Genomic DNA, 26711 nt, shown 5'->3' with positions numbered 1-26711 from the left:
CTTAAAGTTCATACCACGACACGTCACAAGTTTACATGTTTTAGAGAGTTGAGAGAGCGGGGAATTATTTCCAACACTTCAGCCCCAACTCATAATTTGCATTTAGCTGAGTACGCGAAGGGTACGTTTTAATTTGCTGGGAATTGGGAAACAAAGTAATTGTTTTTTATCAAACTCAATGGATCCCGACGGATACGACAGAAAGGCGGCGACTGCTCCACCCGCAGGATGGAATCACGATGAGAAAGCTGCCTTGACCAACCCAGCCCCTCCAGCCTACCAAGACGTACCCGCCGCTGGGTACCCTCAGCCCGGACAGGGGTACCCTCAGCCCGGACAGGGGTACCCTCAGCCCGGACAGGGGTACCCTCAGCCCGGACAGGGGTACCCTCAGCCCGGACAAGGTTACCCACAACAACCGCAGGTAGTCCATCATCAGTCACGCCACAGGCAACAATGACATTGCTTAGGCTATTTATGTTTTATTCTGTAAAAAAAGATTAACTTAGTAGCCTATAAATTGGCTCCAAAAAAGGTTTGTGGGTGCAGCACTGTTAAGTTATGTCCTATTCTTAACTGGACATTAAAAAACCTGGTCCTCTTTCTTGTTCTTAATCACAGTTGACTTAGTACAACTTTATTTTAATTTATATTTTACAAATAGTCTCCCCCCCACACACACAATACGTGGCACTCAGTTTACACTACACACATATTACTCTTCATGTGACCGCACCGCGCTCTGACTGTATAGGTGCGCTACCCGTTCAAAATCGGTATTGGGTCGCACACCAAGACACTACACACATATGACATTAGCCCTGAAACATGACTGTTGAGCGTCATGTGAACCATGGCTAATAATAGGCCTATGTCATACTATCTAATCTCAATGATAACCATATGCTGTAAAATAATATATAAGCTATGAGCAACCCTGATGGACAACTGCGCTTAAAAACCATGCAGTTGAAGTTCCTAAGATGCCAGCCATGATGATTGAATCTGCCACACTTAATGGAATGGAATGTAGGCCTACCAGACCACATTCATTTCTAGAGGGAGTATATGTTGTCTTTTAGAGTCTTTTAAAGTAGGCTACTGAACGAAAAACCATATAGGCCTAATATGTGCCTATTTCTCCTACTCCAAGACGAATAGCCTTGGTCTACCGTCTACTACATACATGTACCAAGACAAATAGCCAAACAGTGAAACATGTGACTTCTCTAATGTAATCTGTATTGTGAAATGTATTTTTGTATTCTCGTGTGGCAATCGAATCGAAAGCACTGCGTATTATAAACTAAATATTAAGAATTTGACAGGGGTTATCTAGTAGTTTTTTTTGTTTACTAAAGGTAAAATCTAAATGTATTCTCTCACTTAACAAAATGGAAAACTTGTCATATCCAGTTTCTCCACATATCAACTCAGCAGCAAAAGTTCGGAAACATAAATTTGGTCCATTATTTCTCCACTTTAATGACACCAATTGGTATTGTATTTTATATCATTTTAATCGTTGATTAGTCACCTTTACAACAAGGTATAGCTTGTAAGGATCTAACGTTTGTGGAATGAGCAACACAGCTAAACGTGTGGGTAGTGCCTCCAAAAAATGTGCCAAAATGGCAAGTGGTTGATATTCACCCTTTGAGTTGCTTAGTGGATTGGATGATTGCACTCTAATACAGTAATAAGGAAAAAAAACACATATTAGCCATTTTTACACTTTATTCATTTTAAACTCAGTGTTAGGGAACTCAGTAGCGCCTGGAAGATCCATACGAAGCCACAACAGCTTGGCTAGTTGCTTAGTGGATTGGACCTTGTTAACCCATTTAGACCTGAGCTCGACTCTACAAAATGTCTTCTAAATCATGACAGTTTTCTGAAAAACCTATGTTTCTATGTCAGTGGTGCTCAAACTATTTCATGTCAAGGACCCCAAAAATGATGTATTTGGCCTCTGACCCCCATCTCAAAATATGATGTTCTATGTCTTTTGTTTCACCTTGTTATTTTGGCAACACCTGTGTCCCTGGTAGTGGCTTAACTGTTTCATGTGTGCTTGTGCACACCTACTGTTTGTGACTGTACATATGTAGATATCCTAAACTACCATTTTGAAAAGTAAAGAGAACACTTTGCACTTTTTTCACTCCAATTATTTGCACCTTTACTCAACAACCTGGTAAACTATCTTTATGTTACAAACTCATCCCTAGACACAAGGGTTTTATAACATCATCCAACGTTGTTCTGTTGGTCACTCTAGCACATACAGCTCTAGCACGTTCAGCCAAAGCTGATCCCACAAGTGTTCAATTGGGTTGAGGTCTGGACTCACGGCAGGCCATTCCATCCTCTCCACTCCCAAATTTTGGAGGTACTCTGTGATGATCCTGGCTCTGTGGGGGGGCGAGCGTTGTCATCCTGGAGGATGGCGTCCCAGTCTGGGACTGGGACTCCATGTAGATATGGGATCGCCACTGGCTCCAGAATCTCCAGATATCTGCATTGAATTTGAGATTGCCTTCAATGATGACACGTTCTGTCTTGCCTGTGAGAGAGATACTGCCGGGGCTGTCGCAATTTATCTATCAATAAAGACAGAAAAGCCAAAAGCAAATCTTATTACTGTGTGAGAGTGCAATCATCCAATCCACTAAGCAACCCAAAGCAATGGTGAATACCAACCACTTGCCATTTTGGCAAATTCTTTGGCACCCACACTGTGCCAACTAGCTGTGTTTCTCACTCCACGAATGCCCGATCCTTACAAGCTATACCTCGTTGTAAAGGTCAATCAAAGGTTAATCAACGTTTAAAATTATATAAAATTCAATACCAAATTGGTATTATTACAGTGGAGAAATAATGGACCAAAGTTAAGTTTCCGAACTTTTGTTGCTGAGTTAGACACTACACTACAAATCACACCATTACCATGCAACTACATTCACAAACATGAATTATTTCCCCATGTGAATTGAATTGAATGTAGACTTTTGACAGATCCACCCACACAACTTAATTAAAACTTGAATTGGGAGTTAACATTTCTGGTCTTTGGTACACAGGGCTATGGAAATCCACCACAGTATGGAGGTGCGCCAGGCCAACCATACCCTGCAATGCCAGGACAGCAGTACCCACCCCAACCAGGTGCCACTGTTACCATACAGCCCACTGTCTATGTGAGCCGGCCCCCACTGGCTCACCCGGTCAATGACTACATGGGATACTCCATCTTCACCATGCTGTGCTGCTGCCTGCCTCTCGGCATCGCTGCCCTCATCTACTCCATCTCGGTGAGTTACACGTTCACTTTCACCATGCCCCTGACACCCATACAGGTATCTGTCTTCTGTTGCTCTTCTGCTTACCGCGCTAGTCAGGTTTAAGCAGGGTGGGCCTGCTCTATACTGCCAATTATATATATATATATATATATATATATATATATATATATATATATATATATATGATGTCACAAAAACCCATGCAGTGAAAATAATGACTGGCCTGCCCTATAGGTGCAACAAAAGTAACAGGAGTGTGAGGGAGCTGTCAATCAAACAGTTTGCAAGCATTTTAAGCAGCACAATCAAGGATTTGTGCCCGCGTTTTTCTGGAGAGTCTAATAGGTACATAAGATAAAATGTTTTTTGGTTAGGCTAGCTCCCCAGACATTGTAGCAGCATAAATAATAGTAATTGAAAAAAGGAAAAAATATAAATAACAATAAGAACAGAGAACAGCAACATGTACCGGCGTACATACAATGACACAACGTATATACACAACAAGAGAATAAAAACGGAATAGAAACAGTTGTGTGTGCTTGAAGGTTCTGTGCGCTAAATCCTTACACCTATGTCATCAAGGCTCACAAGCTCACTTCACAAGCCAGTGAAGCCACACAAGTTCTTTATCAGGCACTTTTCCATCCATGACAACATGAAAAGGGAGCGTAAAGGACAACTTTAGTTTTTTTCAACCAAGGTTCATGTTTTAGGTTGTTAGAGAAAGTAAAAGATGAGTGTTCATTTTTTTTCATTTGCTCCTTTCTTTCGTTTTAGGGATTTTAGCTGTTTTTGACAGGGGGGGCGGGGGCATTCGAGCATGGGGCTAAATATGTATTTTTTTTTACAAAATGTTATAGCTATTTATTTTTATTTTATTTACTATAGTCCTACTAGACCCCAAGAAATTACATCTGGCCACAAAAGATCACGAGATCTACTGAATGTGTCAAACTGACATATGTGTGTGTGTGTGTGTGTGTGTGTGTGTGTGTGTGTGTGTGTGTGTGTGTGTGTGTGTGTGTGTGTGTGTGTGTGTGTGTGTGTGTGTGTGTGTGTGTGTGAGTGTGTGTGTGTGTGTGTGTGCGCGCACATATGGGGGGAGAGACCCGATATATTATAGCTCTATGGGAGAGACGAAGAGACAGAGAAATATTTAAAATCATCCTGTCTCGCTCTAGCGCACGGCAGCACATAGGCTATAGAGAAAGAGCCAATGGTGACAACTTCAAGACGAATGTCAAAGAGTAGCCTACATGCAAGCCATTTAAAATGTTAAATAAGCTACACAGGTGGTCCCAAATGATTAATTGATTACATCACTATAGCAAAAGACGTGAAACTGAGTCAACTAAATTAGCTGCAGCGGATCTGTTCTGACTTGAAGCTCAATACTAACTGACCAGCACAGCCTTGGTTGCACCCCTAGATGTAATGCAGCCTTTGAAGGACACGGCCTCTGAATGGGGAAACAGCTGTTACTGTATCAATTATCAAATTACCTTTTCCATGACGGTAACTCTCATACCATGTACTGTAAGTCTTAATCATCAGTTGTTGGCAAAACATATTTTTGACACATTGCTTAAAATGAACACTACAATGACTACATTGAAAAGTTTTCTTAAAATTAACTCTATTATTTCTTATTATTTTCAACTGTTCTAAATATGATACACATCATTTTATTGAAATGTTTCTGTCTAATCTAAGTCAGATGGGGGCAATGGGGGAAAGTAGAATTCATGAGTTTGTCATTAACCGTATGAGTCATGGCAGTGGAATGGTTGACGGTAAGTAAACATGGCCAAGGAGAAAAGTTTGTAGATTGAAGCCGTGCAATGCATCTGTAAGCGTGAGAGTGGAAACATTTCTGACGGCTTTCTAGAACATTGAAGCAGAAATTCCAAAATGTTATAACATAGCTAAAAGTATTTTTCATATCCTCATATCAAAGAGATAGGTGTGTGTGTGTGTGTGTGTGTGTGTGTGTGTGTGTGTGTGTGTGTGTGTGTGTGTGTGTGTGTGTGTGTGTGTGTGTGATTCCAAAGTTTGTAGGAGTGCTCAGTTTCAAACAAAATGCCGCAAATCATGAACACATCGTGTGATTTCCGTGAATGTTAGAAGAAATGTCACTTGAACATTTTCAACTCAGCCTCATGGTGGCGCTATAACTGGCCGTTTAGTGTTTTTACCTCTAACTGCACAGATCTGTGTAAAACATTGTATGCACACTCCCTAGAGGCCATGGAAAAATCTTTGCTGGGAATCTTTCACATCTGCTCTTTATAGCGCCACCAGGAGGCCGACATATGTAAAACACATTTTCTAATATTACTCCTTCAGATTTTATCCAAATCTCACGCAAATCGGTACACATGCTCTCCATAGTCATGTGATTGGCTTCTAAACTTTTCAGGAGTAGCCCGCTTTGTACCTGTTTTGTACAAATCGCCACAACTCCTCAACGCAGTGTCCGATTGCGCTGTGCAAGTGTGCATGCATACTAGGCTGAGGAAGAAATGCCACTTGACAGTTTTCAAATCAGCCTCATGGTGGCGCTACAACAGGCCAAGTCGCGTCTCACACACACACACACACACACACACACACACACACACACACACACACACACACACACACACACACACACACACACACACACACACACACACACACAAAAACATGTTTATATTATTTTTATCTGTATTACTGTACTTCTATATGCCCTGGATCTGTAAACTGCTGTGCTGTCTCTGTTGCCTGAATTCCCCTCGTGGGGTCAATAAAGGTAGGCTATGTATCCGTCCATCTGTCTCTCTCTCTCTCCTCTCCTGTGCATGGCCACGCAGTTGTGGGTGTATAGGGATTAAAGCAGGGGGGGTCACTCAAAACACAGAACACAGCCATGCGAGGCTCCTGTGTTGAGGGTCATCTTTCCTCATCATCAATGTCCAGGATCCAGTCAGGAGGAGACTGTGGTGTTCAACACTGAGGTGTAATCTATAAACAGCATTCTGGTACTCACATAGGAGTTCCTTTTCTCCAGGTGGGAGAGGTTATTGTGTAGTGTTGTGGCTATGGCGTCATCTGTGGATATGTTTTGTTGATAGTTAAATTAGGGATGCTGGATCTAGATTTTTCACTCCCGATCCGATACTAATCCGATAGAGATACCGATTCGATACTGATACCAATCCGATCCAGCACTTAAGTCTCTCTACACTGTGTATTGCAGCTGCCTGCTGGCTATCTGGAGTGGACTACTGGAATGGATTGCTTGGATCAGAGCGTTAGATTAGATCGGTCATTTTTGCTGGAGTCCAATTCGTTCCATATATTGACTATACATTACACAAGATGTACTTCTGTTTTCATGAAAGATGTTGAGGCCATTCCACACCAATTTGAAATAAATTGCAGTGCCCTTTCGGGAAATGGAAAGGGGAACTGGTTGTAAGTATTACTGGAAGTATTGCAGTTGCAGCTAGTTGCGTTACGAATAATTGGTGTGTGGGCCGGCAGTGACAACATATAGTGACTATAGCCTACATTACACAAGATGTTTTCAATATATTACACAAAGGTTTCCACTGGAAATAATCTAAAGATTGAATACCATGTTTACATGTATTAATTCAATAAACAAAATGTAGTGTGTGTAATGCATGCATAAAGCGTCACTCGCTCATCCCCTGGTTCACGGAAGTAAGTTATCTATGGAGAATAACATGGGGTCATCTTAAAATCATCTCATATAAGAATTGTGGTACGAAAATAAACAAACTGTCCTGGCGATATTGTCGGGGAGGTGTCTCTGTATCGTTTACGACAGTCAGTCATTGTCTCCACTCTCCACCAGGCCGAAGGCATGGGGAGAGAGTATGTTTTGCACTCCGTCCGTGTGTGTGTGCGACGGTGTGTGCATGTGTCCGTCCATCCGATACCAGCTAATCTCCGGCACCGTTGGCCCGATCCATGCCAAACTTTGCACACACACTCCCTGGATACCAACGACGAACCTCTACCCCAAATATTCCACAACGGCCTGTTATAGCACCACCATGAGGACGATTTTGGCAAAACACATTTCTGTAGATTACTCGTACACATTTTATCCATACATCACACAATTCGGTATACACTATCTCCATAGTCATGTGATCAACACGGATCTGCACCATTTCCCATCTTCCATACTGATTGGCTAAGATTGGCTTCCAAAGCTCACACGATTGGTCCGTTTCGAACAAAATGCCACAAATCACAAACACAGTGTGCAATTTCTGTGAAATTATACACGCACATTCCCACTAGGCCGAGGACGACATGCCACTATTTTTTTTGCCCAATTCAGCCTCACGGTGGCGCTATAACAGGGCAATTCCTGTTTTTACCTATAACTGCATCGATCTGTGTACAACTTATATATGAGCACTCCCTAGACGCCATGGAAAAACATTTTCCCTGCATCCCTCAACATCTGCCGGTTATAGCGCCACCATGAGGCCGATTTCTGCAAAACACATTGTTTATATTAGTTGCACAGATTTCATCCAAATCTCACGCAAATCAGTACACATGATCTCTGTAGTCATGTGATCAAGACGAGTCTGTTGGACTTCTCAGATTCTACACTGACTGGCTAAGATTGCCTGCCAAAGTTTTCAGGAGTGGCCCGTTTTGTACACGTTTTGTCCTGCTCATCCAGAATTCTATCCTCAGAGATGCTATGGGTGATCTGGCTCTGCTTTTCCTCAAAAAAATTAAGAAAATTGTTGCAAACAACAAACAAACATAAAAACATGTTTATATTACTCCTAAACATTTTGCCAAACATCACACACACTCCTATCCAACTGGTGGAGACCTGTGCCCAGAAGGGGACTTTTTCTAGTTTTGCACATGTATTTGTAACGATTGATTTAATTGCATAGCATATTGGCACTTTTGTAGTAGCTTGCACAACATATTTTGCACAGTCATTGTCATTGTTGTTTTTTAAAAGATTAGTTTTTGGCTTTTCTGCCTTTATTGATAGTTTCAAGTGGAGATTGACAGGAAAGAGGGAGAGAGAGAAGGGGAAAGACATGTAGCCAAGGTCGTCATGAACGGGACTCGAACATGCAACACGCTGTCGGTGTCAGGCCAGAGCCTATATGTGGCATGCGCCTGGACCACTAGGCCAGCGGGCGCCTGGACCACTAGGCCAGCGGGCGCCCCCATGATTTTATTCTTGAATGCATTGTTGTTTCCTGGTTATAGCTGAGATGGCCAATGAGTTCCCAATGAGTTCCACCTGAACTCATTGGCTTCCGCCTGAGCCCTGAGGAGAGAGATGATCTGATTTAGGCCGGTAGTCTCTGATTCCATCTGGACCTTTGTTAGATTAACAAGATAGAATAACGCACAGACGCACGCACGCACGCACGCACGCACGCACGCACACGCGGTCGCGCGCGTGCGTACACACACGCGGTCGCGCGCGTGCGTACACACACGCGGTCGCGCGCGTGCGTACACACACACACACACACACACACACACACACACACACACACACACACAGAGTTGGCATTGACAAAACTAGAACAAGAAATGTTTGGGGTGTGGTAATCGGCATGGGCAGGTGCAATGTGGATGATAGGTGCAATATGTTTGGGAAGTGCAATAATGTGGAGTTTTATTGTTGAGGTTTGAATGCCAATGTCAGTAAAGAGAGAAGTAGAGAGCTTCTTGTATGTATTATTTATGTCTGTTGGTATTGTTCTGTTGGTGTTGTTCTGTTGGTGTTGTTCTGTTGGTGTTGTTCTGTTGGTATTGTTCTGTTGGTGTTGTTCTGTTGGTATTGTTCTGTTGGTGTTGTTCTGTTGGTGTTGTTCTGTTGGTATTGTTCTGTTGGTATTGTTCTGTTGGTATTGTTCTGTTGGTGTTGTTCTGTTGGTGTTGTTCTGTTGGTGTTGTTCTGTTGGTGTTGTTCTGTTGGTATTGTTCTGTTGGTGAATAAATATACCAGTTGGTTCATCTTTACCAATGCCTCTGTACTGAATTCCAACCGCAAAAACGGGACCCTGGCACAAAATATTTTCAGATGGGCCCACATTTCTTGACATGAAAACATTTGAAAACTACTACTACTACTGTTCTAAATGTTGTAGTAGGTTACCAGGCCTGGATTTGGAGCCAAGAACATGCGGGTGGTGTTCTCACTCCCACAGTTTCATTATCTATGTTGCTTTCTATGACTTCAGTGAAAAAAGGAACCAGTTGAATGACCAACATTCCACAATGCGTGCGTGCGTGCGTGCGTGCGTGCGTGCGTGCGTGCGTGCGTGCGTGCGCATAATAGAAAAGTAGAGAGAATATAGAGGAATCTTACAATCTATGTCTACATTTGTACTAAACCTCATATCTGAGTCTTAATTCATGGCCAATAGAATATATTATTCTTTGATTCCCTGACCCCAAAAAGAGTACTTCAGAGCGTTAAGCAAATGGGCCTTGGTGAGCATAGTTTACCCTTCTTGACCTAGGACGAATACATTTTTGTATTACAGTATACTCAAGGGACAAATCAAGCATATTGTACAAAAATCATTTGACCTGTTTCTAAATTTTCTTTATATATATTTTTAATGATATATGAGACGTACTGTAGTATATTGCCCACCTTCTTCTACCAAAATAAACATTTGTCATATTAAATTACAAACAGCAATGTGATCTGCGACAGACACACTGCTGTCATGAATGGCGTACGAAATCCAGATGTGAATTCTTGAAATTATTTTCAGAAATAATCTCAAGATACCTGCCGGAGGAAAGTTTCGATACACCTCGGAAGAGCCTGACCAGTGTCAGAGGCATGAAGGGGTATCTGAGTCATAAATAGAAAGCTTGTTTGACACAAATTGAATGAAGGAAAATTCTAGGACCATTGTTTCAGAGATTTAACTTATTTTGTTTAACTGACTCTGTGCCTAAAGCCCAAACCCCACCAATGATTCGCCACGTAACTCCTTGCAACTACTAGCAACCATTATCCTCAATGACAGTTGCAAGGAATTGCATTGGTGTGGTTTGTTTTGTTGCAATGAGTTGCAACTAGCTGCGGCTAGTTGCAAGGAGTTGCAACTGGTGTGGTTTGGGCCTAAGATTCCACCCCTAGCTTGGATCAGACCTTTTATGCAATATTCTCACTCTCCTACAGTAGAAACGACTACAGTATTAATTCCGGGACATGTAGTCTCTCCTAAAAAGTGCAAAGGCATATTTTACAAAAATCACTGACAGTGACAAAATAATGTTCAAAAGAAAGTAGGCATTGCATTTCAATTAGATCACAGAAAGTTCAGTTTAGTTAATGTCTAAAATGTACATTAAAATACATAATGCAGGCCTGGGCCATGGCTCAATGGTCCAGGCACCTTGGCTGGTAACCCAGTCTGGCAGTGTGCCACGGGTTCGACTCCCGATCCCGACAGCCTTTACTGCATGTCTTCCCCCCATCTCTCTCCCCATTTCCTGTCAGCCTACTGTCTGTCCCTCCATAAAAAATATAAAATAAAGGTAAAAGCCACAAAAAAAAATACAAAAACATAATGCCAACTTTTAAATAGTTTCAGACAGTGTCAGAGTAGACCTGCATGGCAACATTGTTACCGGTCACCGGATTACTCCCACATATGCTTTCAATTTGGTATTTGTACTTGTTACTGTGTATGAAGTAGAATCTGACAATTTGGGACATAGTAAAGCTGCTCCTCAAACGAGAGGCCTGCAGTTAAATATTGTTTTAATATCATGAATTAATGTGTCTACAGTATATCGGCTCAAGATTCCATTTGTGAATAGAAAGTTTACTTTCTTGTGACCACCGCGCTCTGTTTTATGGTGCGTGGTCAGCTTAAATCAACATTGTAGAACATGGTAGGTCGCACACATAAATATGTATTCTCTACATCACAGGACAGATGATAGCCGAAACGTTTGTCCTGTGATGTAGAGAATATCTTTTGAAAATGCATTCTTGGTGTGTGGCTGTGTGCGACCCGTCACCCTTTACCTATTCTACAATGTTGAATAGAACGTTTGTCATTGTCTATCTATGTTGGAGTAGGTATACCAAACCTGGATTTGAGCCAGGGACATTGTGAAAATGTGGTTGGTTTTCTAACTGTCAAGGTTTCGTTTCTCTCAAATGCTTTCTGTGACCCTTTTCTGGGAAATTGAATTAGCATTATGCGTGCGCACATGTGTGTACACATGCATTCCTGTGTGTGTGTGTGTGTGTGTGTGTGTGTGTGTGTGTGTGTGTGTGTGTGTGTGTGTGTGTGTGTGTGTGTGTGTGTGTGTGTGTGTGGGAGGGAGGGAGGGAGGGAGGGAGAGAAAGCAAATAATAGAGACATGGAAGTGAAGTAGAAGAATCATAAGGCAGTGACTAAAATCGAGGCGGGAAAAGCTATGATGGCAGGAGGGAAACGAGAGAGAAATGTGACAGGGTGAAGAGAAAGAAAGACAGACAGATCAAGAAGAAAGAAGTAGTTGGGTGGTGAGACAGTTGGGTGGTGAGACAGTTGGGTGGTGAGACAGTTGGGTGGTGAGACAGTTGGGTGGTGAGACAGTAAGTGAGCACGGCAGACTGGAGAGAGAGCTGCTCTTATTAAAAGGCCCTACAGTTTTATAGAGAAAGGACTGAATGGAAAGCTGGCAGTTAGTTCACATTGTTATTCTGTTACGAAACAAAGACTATGTGGTTGTGGTATATTGGCCTTGCCACATCCTGCTCATGTCCCCATATTGACATTTTAAACAAAAATAAGTCACATGAAAGAGGAGAGCAGCTGTTCTTGTTAACACCCTACCAAAGCTTGATGAGTGGAGCTTCTACATTGATATTCCGTTTAGCAATTCAGAAAAACAAAGTGTGGAGTGTGGAGTTTGCATGCTCTCCCCGTGTCTCCTAGGGTAGGTACTCTCACAAAAAACATGCAATAATCCTGGTTTCTATACTGCCTCCCCCTGGTCAGCTGGGGCGCCTGATGGAGGGGAAAGGAACTGGTTGGAATAAAGTGTTCCTTCCACGTGCTACGTCCTATACCGGGGAAACTCCCCCCTGTCAGGTAATAAGAAGCGGTCTGCTCACTCCTCATGCATTGAAGGAAGCATGAGCTCAGTTCGGGGCTCTCCCCAGGTTGGCAGAGGGAGAGTAGCACCCAGGATTTGGCACTGGATGAAAAAAAAGAAAAGAAAAAAGCCTCTGGTTGAGGGACAATGCAGAGCATTGTTGTCATTGTGATGTGTGGAGAGATGAAAATATAGGGAAGAAAGAGAGGAAAAGGTCAGGCCTCATGCGGGACTGAGCTAGACAAGGGAGAGAGAATGACTCACGCCAATGAAAGGAGAGAAGGAGACACGAGAGAGAGAGGAGAAACCAACCGAAAGACTGGACTTCACAGTTGTGTTTTGTTTAGGATTTCTATCAGAATGCAAGGCATTTTGTGTGTGTGTGTGTGTGTGTGTGTGTGTGTGTGTGTGTGTGTGTGTGTGTGTGTGTGTGTGTGTGTGTGTGTGTGTGTGTGTGTGTGTGTGTGTGTGTGTGTGTGTGTGTGTGTGTGTGTGTGGGGGAGTGTGTGTGTGTGCGTGCACATGTGTGGGAGTGTGAAGCAAGAGAGCATTCATTCGGATGGAGTGCAGCTGGAAGGCCAACTATGAAAAAGAATGTGAGTGATAAACAGAGGGATGGAGAGAGACATCGTTGAGTTGAAATAGAGAGCCATGGACAAGGTCGGAAAACATTGAGTTGAAATATACAGGCATGGACAGCGAAAGATGTTGAGTTGAAATAAAATGTTGACAGCAATGGCATGCCCAAAATAGGGATGCGTGGTTGAAAGTGGTTAAGCTGAATTTATACTTGGATCTCTTGCCATTTGCCTGATTTATAGTCAGTATAAAATAATAAACAAACAAGCACTATAAACAGTGCGGTTATCTATACTGTAGAACTAAAATGATTAGTCGACCACTTCTCACATATTATGGTAATCTCATTCTGCAAAAATGCAAGCTCTAATCTTTGTGATATCATATACACACATTCACAACAGTGTGTGGGGAAATTAAGCTTCACAACACTACTCAAACCATGCACAGTAAAATCATTCTTTAAAGCACTTTAACCTTGACACCCTAGGAATGTTCGACAAAAGACAGCAGCTAGAGTTGCGCGTTGCAAAGCTTTGTGATCCTTAAGAGCCTGTAGATTGTCTGTCTATTTTCAGCAAAGCGATATGTGTAGACTAGAGGAAAAAAACAGAGGACCAAGTAGGCAAGTACCGACTCTGAGCAGTGGCCCGGTTTAAGTTGTTAATGTATGTAAAAATTTACCTGCAAGGGTCAGTTGCAGTGTCCCTTTAGCAAGTGGGTAAATTTTGTGCAACCTTTTACGTGGATGAGGCCCCAAGATGATACAAGACTCACAGAAGCCTAGATTCGGGATATTAAACAGCTACTGCAGCTTTGAAAACAAAATCACACAGAGACCACTTTCAAGAGGCAGCCATGTCTGAAATAAGCTGTGGTTACGCCCATTTAGCTTATATAAACGACAACAGACACGTGCACATGACCCCAGGATACATAAAGACGGTCACACTGTGTGTGTGTGTGTGTGTGTGTGTGTGTGTGTGTGCGTGTGCGCGCGTGCGTGCGTGCGTGCGTGCGTGCGTGCGTGCGTGCGTGCGTGCGTGCGTGCGTGCGTGCGTGCATGCGCCGCACACACGTGCATCTGTGTGCATGTGTTCAAGTATACAAACAGCTACTATATTGGTCTGCTGGACCTATGTTAACCACAGCACATGTAGGTAACATTTCATGAAATGGAATTCCCCCACATCCTACTGCCATTGCCACTGCTGTCCTAGTTGGCCAATAAAACATCTGAAAGCTGAACTTATGGAATAGAGTGGAGGGGGTGTCAGAGAACTAACTTACAGACACTTGCAGACAAGTGTAAGTGGAGTCACATGCAGGCACAGAAAGCATACAGGTGAACAGGCACACACACACACACACACACACACACACACACACACACACACACACACACACACACACACACACACACACACACACACACACACACACACACACACACACACACACACACATCCGATATCATACACAACTGTCCACAATCACTTTCTTTACCACATCCGCCCCACCTATTTGGCATTTCCTGTGTGAATTTCCACTGATAACTTTGCTTAACCTGTAGATTGTGTGTCTATTTTCAGCAAAGCGATATGTGTAGACTAGAGGAAAAAAACAGAGGACCAAGTAGGCAAGTACTGACTCCGAGCAGTGGCCCGGTTTAAGTCGTTAATTTATGTAAAAATGTACCCGCAAGGGTCAGTTGCAGTGTCCCTTTAGCAAGTGGACTTAGTGGGTAAACCTTTTACGTGGATGAGGCCCCAAGATGATACAAGACTCACATAAACTAGCCTAGATTCGGGCTATTAAACAGCTACTGCAGCTTTGAAAACAAAATCACACAGAGACCACTTTCAAGAGGCAGCCATGTCTGAAATAAGCTGTGGTTACGCCCATTTAGCTTATATAAACGACAACAGACACGTGCACATGACCCCAGGATACATAAAGACGGTCACACTGTGTGTGTGTGTGTGTGTGTGTGTGTGTGTGTGTGTGTGTGTGTGTGTGTGTGTGTGTGTGTGTGTGTGTGTGTGTGTGTGTGTGCGTGCACGTGTGCGTGTGCACTTGCGTGTGTGTGCGCGTGTGTGCGTGCGTGCGTGCGCCGCACACACGTGCATCTGTGTGCATGTGTTCAAGTATACAAACAGCTACTATATTGGTCTGCTGGACCTATGTTAACCACAGCACATGTAGGTAACATTTCATGAAATGGAATTCCCCCACATCCTACTGCCATTGCCACTGCTGTCCTAGTTGGCCAATAAAACATCTGAAAGCTGAACTTATGGAATAGAGTGGAGAGGGTGTCAGAGAACTAACTTACAGACACTTGCAGACAAGTGTAAGTGGAGTCACATGCAGGCACAGAAAGCATACAGGTGAACAGGCGCACACACACACACACACACACACACACACACACACACACACACACACACACACACACACACACACACACACACACACACACACACACACACACACACACACACACACACACACACACACACACACACACCCGATATCATACACAACTGTCCACACTCACTTTCTTTACCACATCCGCCCCACCTATTGGGCATTGTGTGATTTTCCACTGATAACTTTGCTAAAATAAAGGCGAAAGCCACAAAAACAAAACATAAAAAAAAAAAAAAGATTATATGTATAACCTTTTTTATTGAAAAACTTAGTCAGTAGGACTTTAGACTAAAATCCTACTGTCTAAGTTTTTCTAAAGTTTAGAGGTATTACACTGATACAAAATTATGGATAGGATTTTAGATATATTTTAGCAGAAGCAGTTTTGAATAATTATTGACAAGCAAAACTTGAAATGGTGAATATGATGTTTTAGAGTAGGGTGCAGCTCTGTAGTAGGACTTGACGCAAGGCCCGATTTTTGGAGCAGGAAACAACCGTACAGGAACGAGGACAGCTGCTGGCAATCAGCACGGGTTTACAATGGCAGACAGCGCCTTCTCACGCCAGCTATGGTGCAGAAAAACAAACTCAAGCTTTTAATAGGAGGGCCATGTTTGTGGGGGTGGAGGGCTGATTAGATTAAAACCACAGGCTAGTTTGTAGTTAAAGTCGCAGAGCACCGTTATTCAATTTCTAGTTTCTCAAACCAGGAGATAGGATCCTGAATGAAATATTGTATTTAAAAAGTAAATACTGTAGTACCACGCATGAGCAAATGTTCGGTTGAACCCTGTGAAAGAGAGAGCCCAGGTGAATACTATGTCTATAATATATGTTTTTGGATTACCCGTTGTCTACGCCCAGAGGGAGGGGGAGTGGGAGAGTGAGAAGGGAGGAGACAGGAGAGAGGGAGATTGAGAGGCGGAGGGAGCCCGTTTTACCCACGCCATAACCCCGGCCATATCCACAGCCCAAATGTGCTGACCTCATCACATTTGTGATGACGGCTATCGCCGTTTTTAGGCCAAGGAGTGTTTTTCGTGCACAACTAATGCTTGAGAATCATGAAAACCCCCTAGTTTGACATGTCACATGCTAGTTGAAGTATGATGAAATTTTGCCTTATAGCCTATTGGTTGTCTATGGTGGGCTATACAAAAATGGCCATAACTTTTTTCGCAATGTTTCCGGCAGAGCAGACCTCTCATTCTGTGGACCTTAATGGCCAAGTGAATAGAAAAAGTCACACCCGTGTGAACTGAGTGGTGCAACTGCTACTAACCATAGCAACCATGCTCGTTTTTTTGGTTGCTAACCATAGCAACCATGCTCGTTTTTTTGGTACGAACAAACACGGGTACACGGGTACGAAGCCAGTTGTTGGAGTGGTTTGCACCACTCAAAAACACAAATCAAAAGTATGTCATGACATCACAGGTTAATCCTTAACCGTTGAGCTGGAGACCAACACTTATTATTCTTCTAGACTCTAGAATCTAGAGTAGGCCTAACCTTTTTTTGATTCGCTACTCCTCCCACAGTTTTGGTGGTACGCACTTGAGCCATATCTCAAATTGACCGGCTTCATCGAGAATGGTGTGCTTGAGAAATGTTGTATAGTTTAATTGATATTAATTTATTTCGTGCATTAGTTTTCCCCATTGACAGGAATGGGAAAATGCGAAAACTCACATTCAAGTATTTTTTCATGGGCTATGGTCTTATGGTCTTATGCTATAGTTACAAAACTTGGAAGGGAGGTTCATAATAATTACTAAAATTAATTAACTTATAATTATATCGGTCGGCCTCATGGTGGAGCTATAACAGCCCACTGTACGTTTTGGCTTATAACTCTTGAACCGTAGGTCGTAAAATCAAAATACAATTTTCCCTGGATTCCTTATACAAGCCCTGGTGTCAAAATGCTATTTTGAATTTTCTCCAAAACACACTTTTTGCCCCTCCTCCTACAGATTTTGTCCAAATCTCAAAAGATTCGGTACACATGATCTCTGGACCTATCCGATTAAGACACCACAGGCCAATTTTGGTAGTGCATATCGTTCGGCCGTAATCGTCGTCCGAAGTTAGTGGGAGGGGCCTAATTTACAATAAATGCCATAAATCATGAACGGAATGTCCAATCCATCCCAAATTTGAATCACAACATTTTTTTTTGGGGGGATAAATCCCCTCCAAATTACTTACACATGATCACAGGGGTGACGTGACAGTGTAATTGGCTAGCAAAATTTATGGGTGGGGCCTATATAAGCGATTGCAGCAACCACACTTTTTATTTTTGTTTTACCTGAAATGACCACCATGTCAAACAAAGAAGCCTACTTATATTACCTACTGTATTTCATATTGAGTAACATATTACTATCTCTCTTATTATCTCTCTTACCTGCGGCTGCCAACAATTTTGTATTATTGTTGTCCGTCACTTGCAGGTAATGACTATTGTTTCTCACTACAGAACAGAAGTGTGTTACATATATTGTCCTGTGACCCTCCAATCAAATTCAGTATCTCACTACTTCAAACTACTTCAGATAGTTGTAGTCTGTGAACATTCGGGGACAGTGTCACAGCACATTGCATTCTTTTTTTTTAAATATATTTTTATCCCACGATTTTGTAACCCATTTTTCACCCCTGTGTCAATTATCTAATGTGATCCTGGGCTCTACACACCCTCCGCCAGCCTAGTCCCCATATATGGGGGATATGGGGAGAGCAACGGACTTGAACTCATGCTTCCTTCATGCCTGAGTGTCCAAGTTGCTCCTTTACAGCTGGGGGGAGTTTCCCTGGTTGGACGTAGCGCGTGGAAGGAACACGTTATTCCAACCAGTTCCTTTCCCCTCCATCAGGTGCCCCGGCTGGCCAGGGGGAGGCAGTTTAGAGACCAGGATTACTGCATGTTTTTTGTGAGTGTACCTACACTAGGGGACACGGGGAGAACATGCAAACTCCACACAGAAAGGCCCTTTCGCCAACCCCGCCTTGGGTATGGGCACTGATGACACGGAGGAGGAAATACGCCGCCAGCACCCACAGCGTCCCGAGCGGGAATCGAACCCAGGACCTTCTAGCTGTGAGGCGACAGCACTACCAACTGTGCCACTGTGCCCCCAGCACATTGCATTCTTGACACCTCTACGCAAAGCATTGCCAGGTCTGCTTATTATAAGCGACTTTGGGCTTGTTTTCCTGTAAAGTTGCTTGTAAATATTGATAGTTGTGGGTTGCTTTTGTTTGGGCTTATTTCTTTTTTCAAGATTGTTTTTGTGGCTTTTTGCCTTTATTGATGGATGACAGTTGACAGAAAACTGGGAGAGACATGGGGGAAAGACACGCAGCAAAGGTCGTCGGGATCGGGAGTCGGGACTCGAACCTGCAACACACTGTCAGGCTGGATGACCAGCCTAGGTGCCTGGACCACTAGGCCGACCCAGGCCATTTAGGCTTATTTCTGAAGTGTAGTTGCTTATTTGGGCTTGCTTTCAAGATTGTTTTTGAAAATAGCTGATAAGTGGTGAAACTGGTCGCTTCTTTTGAGCTTCTGTTCATAGACCTAGGTATGCTAGGTCTATGAACAGAAGAGTCAAAACAAAACACTTTTCACCAGCCCACAAGGGCTAGTAACGGCAGGCTACCCTGTCGTGACCCGACCTTACACAGGGTCTAATTTAGTTTTGTATTTTATTTAATGCGTAAGTTAAAGTGAACTCATTGGTGTCTGTAGTGACTAGTCGCTTCTGCACTCTCCACATATGCAGCCAGGAAACCTTGCAGGTCTTTATGAATCTGCGGGATGGCTGTCTCAGTCATGTACTCCAGCTCGGCATAACGTAGCGAGGCTCTAGTAGTCCGGGAACCAATGGGTGATTTTTGGCTGAACGTGGTTTCGTCAGATAAAGTTTTTTTGTCAACTGATTCTTGTAGCTTGGGGTCACCTCTTAATAATTCCAGAGGGTGCCCAGTGTATCCCTTGGGCATTTTTAGTTATTAGCCCCTTAATGCCCGAAACACAAAAAATCCACCCAAAATAGAGTTTTATGGTATTTCATGCAATAATAAGTCTAAATGCATCAACTATGATTTCTACAGTGTTTGTGGAGATGCACAATGTATAAAATGTGTGATTAATGCATGATTTATTAATGCATATTATTAACCCCTTCATCCCTGAAAACCCCAACATACCATAAAATATATATTTTGAGAATGAGATTGTACGCACAATAATAAAGTAAAATGTATCAAATCTGCTTTCTACTATCTGTATAGTGAAACTGTAGCATATTTATTTTTAGGTGGTTGCATATTAACCCTTTCACATCTATCTTGGGCATCTTGCACCAAACATCCACCGAACATTTTCCCCAAAAATAGCATTGTGAGATTTCATGACTTTCTCCCAGATGTATTCATACATGTGGTCATCACACCAGTTGTCAATGTAGACACAATCTTGCAAGATTTTGAAAAGACCATGGTTAAAGGTATTTTACAAGACCATCACATCTAAAGTGAAGATGGTGGCAACAACAGCCAAATCCATTCAAATGGTACACTCCAAAGTGTATGACCTCAATTCTATCTATTCAACGGTACTCTTGTCTAGTGATTGTGATGTTCATGTGGATGATGCCCTTGCCTATGAGCTGGCACCATAACACAATTCCTGCCGCCATTAATTAATCCCTCGATTGCGTATTGCCATGGTTTAATCACGCGTAACACTTACTTTGAAGATCCAAATATCCGTAATAGCGTGTTACAATGACAAACTGCTATGTGTGGTCTCATGCCCGGATGTTGTTGTGTCGGTCGGTGGTGGAAAAAGGCGACTGCGAGTGTCAGCCCACCTACTACAGCCATAGAGTATATAAAAGGATAGAGACTGAACTGGCGCGAAGCTCCGCCCCCCCAGCTATTCATGTCAGTGGAAGTTGCTCAGTGGCGTTTTGAAGCACCCGGAAGTCCCTCCTCCGGACCTCAACTTTGAGGTCCGGGGTGACGTATGCAACCGAGTGCTCAATGTTAAAGCCATAGAGTATATATATAATAGAGACTGAACTGGCGCGAAGCTCCGCCCCCCCAGCTATTCATGTCAGTGGAAGTTGCTCAGTGGCGTTTTGAAGCACCCGGAAGACTGCCGGAAGTCCCTCCCAGGACCTCAACTTTGAGGTCCTGAGTGACGTAGGGCAACCGAGCGCTCAACGTTAAAGCCCAGCTGCACGGGGTTTCCCGGTCATGAATCCACGGGTCCGCCTGTAGTCCCTCCTCCTACCACTAGGACCCAGAGCTTCAACGTTGGAAAGTCTGCCTGCCCCCTTGGTTAAAGCCCAGCTGCACGGGGTTTCCCGGTCATGAATCCACGGGTCCGCCTGTAGTCCCTCCTCCTACCACTAGGACCCAGACCTTCAACGTTGAATAGCCTCACTGGCCCCTTGACTACAGCCCGTTGAAAACCCTTGTATTCACCAGAAACTGCCCCTCAATGTCGTTTCTGAGATACAGAGCTGTGAATGGTGGGCTTAGACTGGAAGTGGATGCGCGCGCATCTTCAAAATGGCCGCGGCCACTGTCTCACTCAGACTGTTGTGCTAACGAACGGTAGCTAACGATTTGATCGTTTTAAACAGCCACAGCCACCTTTTGAGGTCTGATTTCCACACTCTCCTCATATTGTGCTAGGCATTCCAGGCAAGTGCCATCTGGACCTTCAGGTCTTGTTCCGTTAAGGCATGTACTTCAAACCAGCTGCACTACCACCAACAGAGTAATTGAGATGTATAGATCCCCCACTTTTAAACATCTTTGTGGCAAAATGTTGATGGGCATCTTACACCAGCATGAGACCGAGAGTAGTTTGGATGGAAAAAGACAGATCTATCAGGCCACTGAGCCCTACCAATCTACCTAAAGACCTGCAGTAATAAGCGTAATAAAGTAATACAAATAATAAGTGTAATAAAGTAATAAGTGATCGACTTAATTCATAGGAAAGGAGGTGTGGTGGACATGACCACTTCCAAATAAGCATTTATTTTGGAATGCAAATTTGTTGCTTTTGCATTAATTATTGTAGGCCTATTTTATGGGCTTTTGCTGTGTTAAGCATGACAGGGTTAATATCTAAAAAATGCCCTATTCTGAAATCAAATATATTGTACATATCCACATTCATGCGGATAAACACTCTAGAAAGCTAATTTGATGCATTTAAATTATATATTTTATGGGATTTGGGGGTTTGAAGCATGAAGGGGTTAATATGCATTAATTAATAATGCATTAATCATAAATCTACTACATTGTGCCTATCCACATCCACAAACGCATGTAGAAAGCAAATTTGATGCATTTAGACCAAGTAATTCACATGAAATACCATAAAACTTTAATTTCAGGGATTTGTTAGTATTTCAGGCATTAAGGGGTTAATAACTAAATTTGCCCAAGGGATATCACCGGGCACCCTCTTGAATTCGTGAGAGGTGACCCCAAGCTACAAGAATCAGTTGAGAAATAAACTTTATCTGACGAAACCACGTTCAGCCCCACGGCTCCCGGACTATAGGTGCTTTTAAACCCAACATTATTCACCACTGACAGTGGCTGGTCGTCTAGCACAATAAACTGGGCAATGTGCTCTGTTATTGCTTTTACCAATGCTGGCTGTGTGAGGGAGCCATCGTGTTGTCGGTTTTTATTTGATGTAGCTTTTAAATATTCCTCATGTAGCAGTGGGTGATATTTTTTAAGATGATTAACGAGGTTGGTCTTGTTATACTGACCAGACTGTTTGCCACCGCGTGGAACGTCTTTATTGCAAGTTTTGCACTAGGCTGTGGTGGCCTTTTCGTTTTCTAATATATAATACTCCCATACGGCTGACATGGCTGCTTGCTTGCTGCGTACAGCTTGCGACTTGCAAACACTGTTATGATCACGTGGCCTCTGCTAGTACTCGTGTTAGTACTGCTGCATGATGGAATTGCTGGATAGAACAATGTTCTGAAGTATTGAGTATTGGAATGGAGTGCTTGGATCGAAGCATTTGATTGGTCATTTTTGCTGTAGTCCGATCCACGTTTTTTTGGCTGATATTGCTCCGATATCCGATCGCGGCATCTCTACTTTATTTAACACAGCCACGGTTAATGCATGAAGGTACAGTACTTTCTTTTTTTAACTTTAATAATTTTATTGCCATCTACGCTTATATCTATAGGCTATTGGGACCGTATGGGACACGCGTATAAGCGTAGACAACCGTTTAATCCATATATGAACGCGCCGTCCGTCTGTTTACCTTTTAGCATTGCTCCGGCTAGTATAGACCTCCGTCCCCATTAGTGATGCGATTTTTAAATCCAGCTCTGTTGAGCCTCCATTATAACCCGATTTTCAAAGCGCCGTATCTCCAAAGGTTCGAGAGCTGTCCATCGTGCCCTGCCGCGCACCCGACAATCATAAATCATTTGTGATTTGTATCGCATCGCTGAGAAAATGTAGCTGCTTGTACTGCTAGCTAAAGGCTGTGGGCTAATGCCAGTGGTGTTGTTCCTCTTCCGGAGGCCCTCACCTTCCTGCTTAACCCGGAAGGACAACAATCTCCGTAGAGTGGGCCTGGACAAGCGGCATATGGCGCAGTAACAGCATGCTATCACTAGGGACAGCAAAGGAGTTAACACTGTTGCTGTGCGGTTTTGGTTGTTCAGACTAACTAGCTAGTTGTCGTCGTTGTTGTTGTTTGCTTGTACAACCCATGCAATTCTGTACCTGGCTTTGTTTGTACCTGGAGGTTTATGGCACACATACTAACCTACCTAATGATGCGGAAACCATATCGTGGATAGCAACGGTTGCTAAGCTAGAATTGTCCAATCACTATTGGCAGGCGGGGCTTACTGTAGCAATCTATCTGAACAAGAATGGCTTCAAATCTTACTTTGGCTCACAATATCAGAGGTACAGTAGCCAATCAAAGCTCATGGGCATGATGACCCATGTTTACACTACTTTATATTGTGGTAGTTGCTTACAGTGCTATCATGCTGGGGAGGACAACTTGCATGGTCGGCATCACATTCGAAAAATGCTTACTCTCTCTTTCCCTTCTGTGTTCTTCTCCTCTCTCTACCATCTTTCCTTTCCCTCTGTAAAATTAAAAAAGCTGACATCTCTTATATCACCCCACTCTCACCTGCCCTTGACTCCATCCATCCCTCCCCCTCCCTCAGGCCCGTGAAGCCAACCTGTCAGGAGACCAGCTAGTGGCGGAGCGGAACAGCAGGACTTCCAGGACGCTGAACCATGTGTCGCTGGGAATCGGCATCACTGTCTTCATCCTGACCATCATCTACATGGTCGTCGTCGCCGGCGCCTTCCACTGAAAAACCCCTCCTGTGTATATCCCACAATCCCCATTCCCACTTCACCACCCCTAGAATTGACCAACATATTATTTACATGGCAACCATTTTGCTCTTACTTCATACACCATGTGAATATGGTCAATGTGAATGGTAAGAATTTCATATTGTCAGAATGATATCTGAAGAAAGAATCCACCAATTGATTAACCAATTAAGCCCTATTGTATTTGTATACTTCTTTTTTTTCACGCTGCAATGGGTTGTGACCTTGTTGATCTGCAATTTTGACTATTTGGGGGAAATAAAACAAATAACCTCTAATGACACCAAAAAGGGAAAGTGGTTTATTGTTTATTAAAGGGACACTTTTTGTTAAAAAATATATGTTAATGACGTTTAGAACATTTAGAACACTTTCCTGTGGGTCTTTATGTGTGTAATATGTGGTTTTAGATATTTTTTATTTTAGCAGTGAGCCCAGTGTCTGATGTCATGGACACTGGGCTCACTTCCTTCCTGGACTATAATTCCCATAATGCTTTCTGCTCCTTGTGGATAGGGGGAGGGCTGTCTTACTGAGACAACGCCTATATCTCAATGCTGACCCGCCCTGCAGTACTGTTTAATGCAATTTATTTGTGCGTGTTATAAGTATTTTTTGTTGAATTAATCATAATTATTATTATTATATTATTATTATTATTATATTTCCACAATCTGATACACATACACCGGCTACTTTTTAATGTTTTGATAATTTGCGCGACAGATGTATGCATATGTCGGTATAGAGTTTCATGTGACGAGCTTAAACTAGTGCATTTAAGAAGAAGACGATCAGGTAATTGTGAAAATAATATAATGATTGAAAGAATGAACTCGTGTATTGTCTGCTAGCGTGCTGCTTGCTTATTTTATGGATATATATACTGTTGACTTTTACTACTTTGTCATCAGTAATTCAACAAAAAATACTTATAACACGCACAAATAAATTGCATTAAACAGTGGTGCAGGGCGGGTCTTTGAGATATAGGCTGAGACATGTAGTCCAGGAAGTAAGTGAGTCCAGTATCCATGACATCAGAGACACTGGGCTCACTGCTAAAATCTAAAATATCTAAAACCACATATTACACATAAAGACCCCCAGGAAAATTCTTTCTAAATCTTTCTAAATCTTCTAAATGTCATTAACATATATTGTTTTGCAATATATGTTTCCCTTTAAGGATCCCATTAGTCTACACTGGAGACTACACGCACGCACGCACGCACGCACGCACGCACGCACGCACGCACGCACGCACACACACACACACACACACACACACACACACACACACAAAAAGACCAACTCATATAATTTTTCCAAAGCTCTAAGTCATTCAAGCCCCTTTTGCTTTACTTGCTTTTGTATTATAATTTAAATTAGACACTTTTCATGACTGCATTTAGAGTTGCTGAATATATTATATTCCTAAAAGGGTAAATACTAAAGTGTGGTGCACTTTAACGAAATCAAATTATATTGCAGCCTTGTACGAGACAACAGCATGACGTTTGAGAGAATAACCAAATGCTATTATTTTATTACTACTGCTGATGCACATTTTTTGATTCCATATATGTAACCTTTTTGTTTAGCATCACTTCTGTTCAGCATCAGGGTTCAACTGTATGTTAACTTGGTTACATTTACACAGTGCATTGTATTCTATTATGCTTGTGAGAGTTTATTTTAGTATGTAATATTGCTTAGTTGAACCATTTTATAAAGTTTGGTCGGGCCTTAGTCTGGGGTCATGTTGCAGTAGCTAATGCACCAGCTCAGTGGCCTTGTGTTTAAAGTGTCCGTCCTGAGATTGGGAGGTCGGCCGTTCAATCCCCAGCCGAGTGAAAGAGTATAGAAAATGGGACCCAATAGCTCAGCATCAGGGTTGGATTGTGGGTAAGTCCCTGCAACATGTCCACAGGGTGTATTTCTACATAAAGCTGCCTCACGCTACAGAAACAGGAGAGGCTTCTGACTCTCCTGCAATGCTACAAAGCTGGTACTAGAAACACAGCCTAGTGACACAATTTTCATTTAGTTTCATAACATTTTTCAACGTATATCATTTTTAATGGACGTGGCCAGCGATTCAGGGGCTGGAGCCAGGCTAAGAAAGGTATTGTTTACTACAGACATCAGACAGATTCCAAGTTCCTGGGCCTGAGAACACCTCAGTACTGACAGGTCCGATCTAATTGTACCACAACAGCTTGGACTAGAACTGAGAAACCGGATGTTAGAATTATTTTAATCAGTGGGGCCAAACTATTGATTATAGTTTTGGTGAGCTGTTTATCATCTGCCTGTGTGTTGTTTTCAATGTGTCATATTTGTTCCTTTGATATACAAATATGAGATTATACAGTAAACCAAATTGCTTGATAAATAAAGTAAAAAATATATTTGAGAAATGTATTGTGCACTATTTCTTATTTCAATTACCTCTATTACCTACTACATAAAGGAATAGTTCACCCAAAATAAATCTTATTTTCTATCAATTACACACCCCATGAAGCCTTGAATTCATGGAGATGTATTAGTTTTTGTCACATTCCTAAGCCAATAACTTGGACCTTTTGAGCCTTTTAAATTGACAAAGCCAACTCGGATTGTGACGGATTGTGACAACTCATGACAACAACGTTTTTTTGGCTGATATTGCTCCGATATCCGATCGCGGCATCTCTACTTTATTTAACACAGCCACGGTTAATGCATGAAGGTACAGTACTTTCTTTTTTTAACTTTAATAATTTTATTGCCATCTACGCTTATATCTATAGGCTATTGGGACCGTAT

General features: G+C 42.6%; 1 protein-coding gene across 1 annotated transcript; it reads left to right on the top strand.

Annotated features, from left to right (window-relative positions):
* On the top strand, positions 1-26320 carry LOC306925532 (uncharacterized protein). The gene is made up of 3 exons (XM_079504408.1): positions 1-424; positions 3087-3317; positions 23720-26320. The coding sequence occupies exons 1-3, from the start codon at positions 179-181 to the stop codon at positions 23870-23872; spliced, it is 630 nt and encodes a 209-aa protein (XP_079360534.1). The 5' UTR covers positions 1-178; the 3' UTR covers positions 23873-26320.
* Positions 26321-26711: the final 391 nt, after the last annotated feature.

This window comes from Electrona antarctica (assembly GCF_951216825.1).
Source record: "Electrona antarctica genome assembly, chromosome: 6".
NCBI classification, from domain to species: Eukaryota; Metazoa; Chordata; class Actinopteri; order Myctophiformes; family Myctophidae; genus Electrona; species Electrona antarctica.
The sequence above is the reverse complement of the archived record's forward strand: the minus strand, read 5'-3'. Positions and strand labels throughout refer to the sequence as shown.